Below are 9,833 nucleotides of genomic sequence, written 5' to 3'. Positions count from 1 at the left end.
GTCAATTCATGATCATGATAAAATGGTTATAGAATGGGTAGACATTATGTGATAAAAGTTTCAATAAATATTCGATCGTGAGATAAAACTTTACACAAACTATGAAATTTAGTTTCGTTTCTTTGTTTGACTTGTAAACCTTATCAGCAGAGTGTTGAGAGAAAGGATTTGTTAAAATCACTGTCCCTGACCCTTAGATGTGGGATAAACTGTTTAACAGAATTGCCAATGCTGTAAATTTTTCATTTACAACCATATTTACTCACATTGGCCTTGACTCAAACGTACTTTGGAATTACATTTTTTGTTACGTTGATGTTGATGGGTTTCCATTTTTTAACTCAATGCCCCACTGACCTACTGTAATTTAGATAGGAGCTGTAAGCCGATTGTGAAACAATGTCTTCTGTAAAGTTTCCATACAAGGTGAGAGAAGTACTACGATATTTTGTGCTTGCATGATTTGGAATATATTATATATCAACTTGGTGCATGTGCTTGTTTTGAGTTTGGGTAGAAGTCCCGCCTTTTTCTGATAGAAGCATGCTCTGTTGTTTATAATAAACATTTTACGTGTTAACTTAAAAGTGAATTGTGACACGATAGCGGTGTTTTTCTTTGAAGTTTACTGTTCTGTATTAGCAATACAGAACGGGACTGTGGTGGGCGGAGCTACTTTCATTTTATTCTGTATTATACCTGTATACATGATTTTTTTTAAAAATATTCTGTATTTACAGCAGTAATAGCAATAAATCTTTTACAATTTAGCAAGCTAGCACGTACACATTAAGCTAAATGGTTAATATTTTCCTATAATTCATTTTTAAAGAAATTTAATTTTTTCCTGCGAATGTAGAATGTCAAAATTTCTCAATCAATTTCTAAAAAAAATCAAATTGCACAGTAACTACACGTATATTAACGCACTTTGAAAAAAAAAAAAATCGCAATAACGGAAAAAATTTTTAATGTGTTAATTTTGAACAATCCACACAAAAAAAAAATTTTCAAAAAAATCCTTCTCGCTGACACAGCCACACGGCTCTTTCATAAATTTTTTAATGTCGCAATTCAATATGAAAATCTCTGTCATCAAAGTCCATCGAAAAAAATATAACTAAAAATCCTGTTGTTGTAAATCTAGAGAATCAATTTGTATTAATTATATCTTTGAAATAAATTATGATAAATTACATGTACAATTATAACAATAGATCACAACAATTACGGTTAAATCCTCCAATTCATCCATTAAGACTGACTATCATTGTATTACGTCTACCCCAAATTAAATTGTCAACACAAATCTGACCCAATTTTCACGTATTTACCGTGGAATATATATACTGCAAAACATTTGTGATGCCTACTCCTGTCCCGGGCCTCATCTACAGTGGATGCTGCAAAGTTATAAAGTGGGCGGAGCTTTCAACATTTTTGATTGATCATGTACAAATCATTTAAACTGGAAAATTCTGTATCGTACAGTAGAAATTTGGGGGCGAGATAGAATTTTCAAATGGAAAAATTAAAATCGCTCACTTTAACATCCTGAAGTGACCTCATAATACATATAAAGCGCTCTTTATCAAATAAAGGCATTACATTATCAGTACTAAGAGAGCCCGTTTCTGTCATTATGATTCAGACTATTTTCATTTTAATCCTTTATATACTAATTATTAATTTATTAAATGGATACTACTATATCATTTGAACAGTTATAGCAAAAATATCTTACAGTTTTGGAGGGAAATTCATCTTACAAATTAAAACTCTGAAGACACGTTCTTCACTGAAATATTTGCTTTGTACCTGTTATGTAACTAAAGGTTAATTCTAATTTAAATTTATGTTCAAAATACTAACAAGATGTGTTTTTGAAACACTGATGTCTCTGTATGGCAAGCAAGGTTAAAGATTTTACAAATATAGGTCAACTTTCAAGGTCAAAGCCAAAAGTTCTAAATGTTGATATCCAAATGTTGATACCCAAAGAAAGTCTTCAAACAAGGTATACACAATTCATGTAAAATACAGTCCTGGTACAATATTGCCAACTATATTTAGAAAACGAAGCCAATGTATTTTTTTCATGCAAGACATACACCAAGATCAAGGTTATGAGGTCAGAAAATAATGATAGAAAACGAAAGTTCTTTTCAGAAGGAATGCATAAATGAAATATAAAAGCCCTAGCAACAACCGTTCAAAAGTTACAGACAATGATTTTTTCCCCCGAATGTAGCGGGTTAAACCACAAGACAAGACGAACATCATTAGGTCAAATTATAAACAAATGGACGGACCAATTCACGAATGAGGTAGAGTAGGAAATAAATGTTGAAGTCATCTGAATTAAAAAAGAAACTATGACTGGATTCATTTCGTTGAAGATTCGGAGAATTTTATTTTCTGTACACCGATTTCTGGAAATTTCATGCACAAGTATTTCTGACCCCACGTGACAGAAATTACATGTTAACAAGAGTGGTGGTAGGAAACCCTAATTGAGCTACATCATGTACATTATGTAAGTCATTATAGTATTATAACATGATATAGATAAGGAAGTGATTGAGTAACATTGTTTCAACACTCATCAACCAGTTCAAAGTATTTGATCCGTTCAATATTACATATCATAAACAGATTATATTGCTTCAAATGTGTTTGTATACATTGGATACAATTTCGATACATAGAAAAACAGACAATGTCTCGAAATAAATTTCCATACAAGGTGAGCGAATTTTATATCTATTTTTGACTCTAGAAAAATTAAGCAAAACTGAATTAAACTAATTGCTAATGGGGTTTACTAACTACTTGTACTTGTTTAATACAAATAAATACTGAGTATATCAGAATTTTTAATGTATGGTGGGTATTTTTACAACATATACTTGTTTAAGTTTTTTTTTCAAGATTTTTCCTATGATATACATGTTTGATTTCGATTTCAGATTGAACTGCACGTGCATTTAGATGGAGCAATTCGTACAGAAACAATTTTAGAGATAGCAAAGTAAGTCATCTCTGTATCAGAAACGTATCCACGACAGTATGGTGTGACACCATAGGTAATACTAATAAGGGAGGATTTGAAACATGCCATGTTTTGCAAAAAAGTGAAAGAAATCAACTCTTAATCATTAGTTTCTAAGAATTATCCCAATCATGAGCTTCAAGTAAACTTTTCTGATCACCCAATAGTATATGCATGTCTAGCTAGTTTGAAAATGTTCACCGTATCATGTTCTCGAGAACCACTCTAGACCAATTTGGCCTACAACTTTAAAAGTTGACTCATAGTCCTTAGGCAAAGGAGATTCGAAATTGTCCAAAGAAGAAGCTAAGGGGATATGATAAGCCAAAAAATTTTGTTGCATGGACTTTTCAAATTTTTTTCCAAGAATCTGCGGCCTAGAAGAGATGTTTAAAAGTTTTACGGGGAAATATATTTTTTTAAATTTCTTCCAAAACCACTAATGTGTGACTGGATCGGAAAAATTAAAGCTTCCTGAATTGTATGTTCTTTTTCAAATCATGTACTAGTATTCTGGATAAAGTAGGGCAAAATAAAAGATCAAAGGACAAGATAGGCTAAGGGCCCTTTTTGACCCCTGGTGTGGGGTTTGGAATGATGCAACATTTTATCATTTAAAAAATGATGTCATCTCTGCCACAAAATGAGTATTGCATGGTTTAAAGTTAAGGGATACACAGGGGTCACAGGAAGGTCATAAAATGTGTCCATTTCCGAATTTTATAGCACATTTTGTTTCAGAAAACATAGGACAGAGGTTTGTCCAACAAATTTATAAATTTCAAACACTAGTATCATTTGCATCTTCGGCATAAAAATCCCCAGATAGACAAACTTGTGCTCTATGTTTCCCAAAATAAAGAGTATCTCAAATTTGACGTAAGATATAGTCAACAAGTTCTTATATTTGTATTTACAATCATTAGTCCCATGACCAAATGGATTTGCATTTTTTAAAAAGATTTTTAAAGAAACCCTTTCCTACATATATCTTTAAAAATTTGGTAGGCCATTTTGGCCCCGCCCTAATAACAAATTTGAATCACAACCTGGTAAATATCAATATGATAATGGTCTTGTATTCTTGAAATTTAAAGAATTTTCTTATATTTCTATGTAAACATTGGTCGGCCATTTTGAACCCCCGGGGGTATGATTTGAAAAACTTGAAAACTACTGACCATATATATATATAAATTTCTGCATGAATTATGGCTTTGTCAAGTTGAGAAGAAGATGTTTATTTTTCCTAATATTTTAAAAACTTTGGGGCCATTTTGGCAACCCCCGGGGGTCATATATAAACTGTTAGCATATTCCAGTTATATATATGATTTATGGCTTTTTCTTGACAAGATAGAGGCCTATATATACATGTAAAATTTGAACGGCCCCGCCCTAGGGGGGTAACAATTTTTACCTGAAATATAATGATGAAATGGCATTCATTTGCTTGAAAATGCCAAGTTTTTTAAAGAATTTTCTTTATATTTCTATAAAACTTTGTGTAATTTTGGCAAATGATTTAACTACCTGATCTTTGTCATTCTTGAGAAGAAGATTTTTAAAGAATTTTCCTATATATTTCTATGTAAAACTTTGGTCGGCCATTTTGTCAAGTTCAGCAAACAATTTTACTCCTGAGCATACTCAGACATTCTTGAGAAGAAGATTTTTAAAGAATTTTCTGTTATGTAAAACTTTTTTAGAGCTAATGATTTGAACAAAAATCTACACTACCTGACACATTTCATCTTTCCTGGCACAGTGGTTAAAATTTTTACAGGAAAAAATTCATTAATTCCCCATTTCTCCCCTTGATAAAACCGTGGCCCTTTAAAATAAGCTAAGGTGAATCTCAAGGTACTTTGTGGCAAGTTTAAATTGTTACGTGCCTTTATTTTTAGACAGACGGACCGAGCCAAAGGCTCTCAAGTGAGCTTTTTTGACGTAAGCAATTGTCCTCAAGTTCTTGTATTTGTTTTCACAAACCATGGCGTCCAGGGAAGAAATGGATCCCTAAAAATGATCAAAAATCTGTTAGCGTCATAGCCCACACTGATTTAGTCGCCAGTAAGCATCCGCCTAGTCTGTCCGATTTACTGTTAAACTTTGTACAGCACTGTCCAAATGACAATATCTACATTTCGAATTCTTGCTGTTATCGTTACAGTATTTTTAACATTGATGCTAACAATTGTTCTAAATATGTTTTCATGACGCTTTACCTTTCCTTTTCACTGTTTTTGCATACGGAACAGCCATACGTGGTCCCTGGTTGTTTACATTTCAATTGGGTAAATAATGCATTCAAAATGTTATACATCAAAATTTGTTTATATATATTAGGAAAAATATTTAAAATCATTTTTTCAATTTTTGAACCACTGGTTGCCAGAAAAGCTGAATCTTATGTGGAAGCATCCTGGGGTAGTGTAAATTTGAATTTTAAATATGACCCCCGGGGGTACTGATCGGGGCCATTTGACTGGGGAATCAAATCACGATTTTACATGGATCAATATATAGGAAAAATCTTTGAAAATCTTCTCAAAAATTTTCCGACTGGGCCAAAAAACCTATAATCTTATGTAAAAGAAGTCATCCTTCTGAACTTTATATAGTAAAAAGTATAAAAATTTTCATAATTTCATGAACTTTAGAAAAAATCGGAGAACACTGGGACAAATAACGGGGTACCAACACCGCCGCTATGGGGAATCAAAGCATTTTACCCTTTAAGGAAATATATAAACAAAATATGGATGCCTGGAAATATTTTTTTGCCTTATTACCACTGGGCAAATAAAAATTTCTAGAACAAAAAAGAAATTGTAAACCTTCTGTAGTGTTCAAAAGTCTCCCTTTCTGAAACCGTCCTTATTAATCTATAGAAATGTTTTCCACTTCAAATTTCAATTGTGTGCAAATTTGAATAAAAAATAAAAAAATACACGGGGAATTATTCAAAGTTTTACATAGAAATATTATAGGAAAAATCTTTGAAAAATCTTCATCTGTCAAACGAACAGTTCACTAGGCACACAATTTTAAGTAGCTAACTTTTTTATATAGAGTGGGTCTGAATTTTTTTGAAAATGTGGAAGCATCCTTCCATACCCTTTCAATATTAGGGTAGTGTAACATTCTTTCTATCAAATTACTAAAGCGTGTTACCATTTTGATTTAATTACAATATATTTCAAGATTTGATTCAGGTTTTATCTTTACTGTATGGAGGAATCTCAAATTTAACAATTTGTAAGGATTTATAAATTCGATAATCTTGCGTAGGCAAACTCTTCATAAAGATCCACCACTGTAAATAAAGAAATCTTAAAAACTTTTCATTAAGAACACAGCTATGATAATGAAATCCTCGGGTAATACAGATTGATTTACCGATATTTTTTAACCTTACGTTTTTCACAGGTAATGGGACAGACACACACACAATAGGGAATGAAATGTAAAGGGGGAGCTTTTTTTTTCTCAAAAACCAAAATAGAATCATTCATTGCAAAACATTGCCAAATTGGATCTATTTTTCCTCAAATTTTAAAACTTCTTTTCAAGCACTGCACAACAAGCAATTTTAATCATATTCAGTTTATCTCGCTGTTTTGACATTGAAATTGGGAAGGGACCACGACACAGGCTTAAAATTTTTACGGAAAAAATGACGAAAAACAGCATTGCTAAGGTTTCTCAGTTAAGCGTTATAATTCATGCACGTGCCTCAATTTTTATTTTACTTATTATAGGCGACGAAAAATAAAATTGAAATGGGAGACACTTGAGGAATTAAAGTCTCATTTGGTTGTTCTTGAACGTCCGTATACATTGGAGGCATTCCTAGAGAAATTTCACACATTCATGCCTGTGGTCGCGTAAGTTCTTATTGGGACTCATAATTTAACTAAACGATCGATTTTTGAAACTTGTAATTACTCAATTTAATGAATTCCATTTTTTCACTGCAATATAACCATCATTTTCTTATCATAAGGTAATGCATGAAACCAATAATCTTATTTGTTTCCATACAGAGGCGACAGAGAGGCTATATACAAAATTGCCTATGATTTCTGCGAGGACTGTAGGTCTCACAATACATTCTATGTAGAGGCCCGCTATTCGCCTCAATTGCTGGCCAACAAAATGACAAATGGCGACAAACCACCATACGCCGAAACAGAAGGGGATATAACTCCAAGAGAAGTTGTAAACATCATTTGTGACGCATTTGAAAAAGGATCAAAAGATTTTGGGATAAAAGTAAAAACGATTCTCTGTTGCGTTGAATATAACCCAGGTAGGTGAAGGTTACGTTTTCTGCTTCAGCCACGTAGTATTTAATAGAATTTCACATATATTATATACAGACAGCTATTTGAAATATTTACAGAATGGTCAATGGAAGTGTTCGAGTTGTGTAAGGAGTTCAAATCACGTGGTGTTGTTGCCATTGACATCGCCTGTGGGGATTTGGCGCCTGGAGTTGAACACGAAGAATTGCATACAAGCGCCTTCAAGGTATCAATTTTGACTAACACGTTATAAAATAGAAAAAAATATTAAATGAAAGATTAAAATTAGTGTCTATTTGAAAGCATTTCTCTCCTTTTTTAGGAACAGAGAAATCTGACTCGGACTGGTAAATTTAGAAGTTTACGATACAAAATGGTTTTAGAGTTTTTCTTTCAGAATGGAATTGGGTGTAATTAGGTACGGGAAGTAGTTGGTGTAAGTTTAATTGATATGAAGGAAAGGGTCATGTGAGCGACCTTTTAAATCTGATCTGCTTTATAATGTGTTTTTTGTCTATATGTAGCTTGCTCGAGAGCATGGTATACACAGGACAGTCCATGCAGGAGAGAACGGACCCGTGGAGGGCGTAAAACTGGTAGGAGTCTTCTGAAACATGATAATCCTTGATTAATTTGCACATACACACTATACATTTCTTGTCTTGGATCGAGTTCAACATACTTTAATTTTGTCGAACCCAAGCATGCTGTTTGATATGACCGTTTTCGAGTTCTGACATTTAACGTTTGTTGAACTTCAACCAAGGCATTAAAGGTGCTTGGACACAAATTTTATCAAATTTTCAATATAATATCATGACATATGATTCTATATAATTTGACTTTGAAATATAATTTTAAAAAAGCTTATTTAATCTGGAAATAATTGAAGCTACGAATTTCTGGACGCGTTTGATTGACACGTCTTTGCACTTTCACAAATTAAATTTATCCTATACACTTAGGAATAGTAGAAATTTTATTGTGTTTTTATGAAAATATTAAAAAACTAAAGAGTAGTAATGTGAGAAAGGATAACCAATTCACCAGTATTGTCAGTCTGGGCTAAGCGATGTGTGCAGAGTTTAACAAATGAAAACTGTTTTTTTTAGACAGGGCAAAACTCTGTTATTTAAAGAATAACTGTCTAGTTAGTATAGTATGCCAGGGCATCAACGATAGTGGGAAACATGGGATAATTTATGCATAACGGACTTCGTCCCTAGCATTCTATACTAACTAGACAGTGATTCCTTATATTTCCTTTTCATTGTGAAATAAAATTGAAGATTTAGACTTTAAAAATGTAGACAGATTTAAATTACAGGAGGACTCCCATGCCAGTTTCAATAGTCCTCGCCCACTGACGTCAATCACAAAGGCAGCCGCACGAGATTTACATGCATACCGGGGGGGGGGGGTATTTGGCCTCCTAAGCATCAGACAGATGCGCATGAGATTTGCATGCATATTAGGCCTCCTTAGCTCCTGACCTATCGACCTGCCTAATTTACATTCCGGTAGAATTATCAAGAAATCAACTCCGGTATCTTTCAAAGAGTCATCACAGAGAAAAAAATCAGAAATGGAAATATTTGTTAATTCAAAAGGCTAATTTCAATCATATGGGCTTAATGGACGTTGAACTTTTGTGTGATGTGCAAGGATGAATCAATCAAACACGTCCCTAAATTTGTAATTTCAATGATTTCCAGATAATTTTTTTTTATTATCATAATAGATATCATAGAAAGTCATGCTTACACTCAAGAAATGTTAATATATTTGTATAAAGATTAGTGGACAAGTTTAATGCTCAGTAAAGCAACAGTTGGGATATATACTACGGAAGTGAAATTTCTAAATTTCCCAGGCACTGGACGAGATGCACGCGGAGAGAATTGGCCATGGCTACCGAGTCGTTGACGATCCGGAGTTGTACGAACGCTGTCGGAGAGAGAATGTTCACTTTGAGGTGTGCCCCCTGTCTAGTGTCAGAACTGGCTCTGTCACCGAGGATCTGGACAAACACCCCCTCCACAAGTAAATTGCCTCACTAGTGAAACACCCCACAAGTAAAATTAATTCGCGCTGTAATAATCGCCTCGGATGATGTAATTTTGCATATTTCTTGTAATTGCAAAAAACCCAACTTTTTATTTGGCAGGTTTATCGACGATGATGTGAACTTTTCGATTAGTTCGGATGACCCCATCGTCCTTGACAATGACCTCACTCAGGATTATGAGATGGTTATGAAAATGGGACTGGACCAGGATCACGTGATCGCTACGGTAGGTATAGCAATAAAACCAACACTAGTGTCTGTGGTTATTCCGGGAACAGGATAATACCCCGGTATTCCTTTTATTTGATGACAATGTTTTAATTCTTAAAATTATGTGTATAACTTAATGAAAGTATGGATGCATTACTTTTAATAATTAATACTTACTAGTCACCATATTGTT

General features: G+C 33.4%; 1 protein-coding gene across 2 annotated transcripts in view; it reads left to right on the top strand.

Annotated features, from left to right (window-relative positions):
- Positions 1–9,833, top strand: part of LOC134231028 (adenosine deaminase-like) — a 116,945-nt gene that overhangs the window by 106,246 nt on the left and 866 nt on the right. The window contains exons 2-9 of one of the 2 annotated variants that reach the window (XM_062712927.1): positions 2,678–2,746; positions 2,970–3,031; positions 6,817–6,942; positions 7,102–7,367; positions 7,461–7,588; positions 7,887–7,958; positions 9,236–9,405; positions 9,530–9,656. In XM_062712927.1, the coding sequence (XP_062568911.1) occupies positions 2,720–2,746; positions 2,970–3,031; positions 6,817–6,942; positions 7,102–7,367; positions 7,461–7,588; positions 7,887–7,958; positions 9,236–9,405; positions 9,530–9,656 (978 nt within the window). In that variant the 5' untranslated portion in view covers positions 2,678–2,719. Of the gene's footprint in view, positions 1–308; positions 427–2,677; positions 2,747–2,969; positions 3,032–6,816; positions 6,943–7,101; positions 7,368–7,460; positions 7,589–7,886; positions 7,959–9,235; positions 9,406–9,529; positions 9,657–9,833 lie in introns of those variants that run through there. The other variant, XM_062712928.1, reaches the window with a different exon arrangement.

Source organism: Saccostrea cucullata, unplaced genomic scaffold, assembly GCF_032062105.1.
Source record: "Saccostrea cucullata isolate Sc308-1 unplaced genomic scaffold, CSIRO_AGI_Scuc_v1 ctg431, whole genome shotgun sequence".
Lineage (NCBI taxonomy): Eukaryota > Metazoa > Mollusca > Bivalvia > Ostreida > Ostreidae > Saccostrea > Saccostrea cuccullata.
The sequence above is the reverse complement of the archived record's forward strand: the minus strand, read 5'-3'. Positions and strand labels throughout refer to the sequence as shown.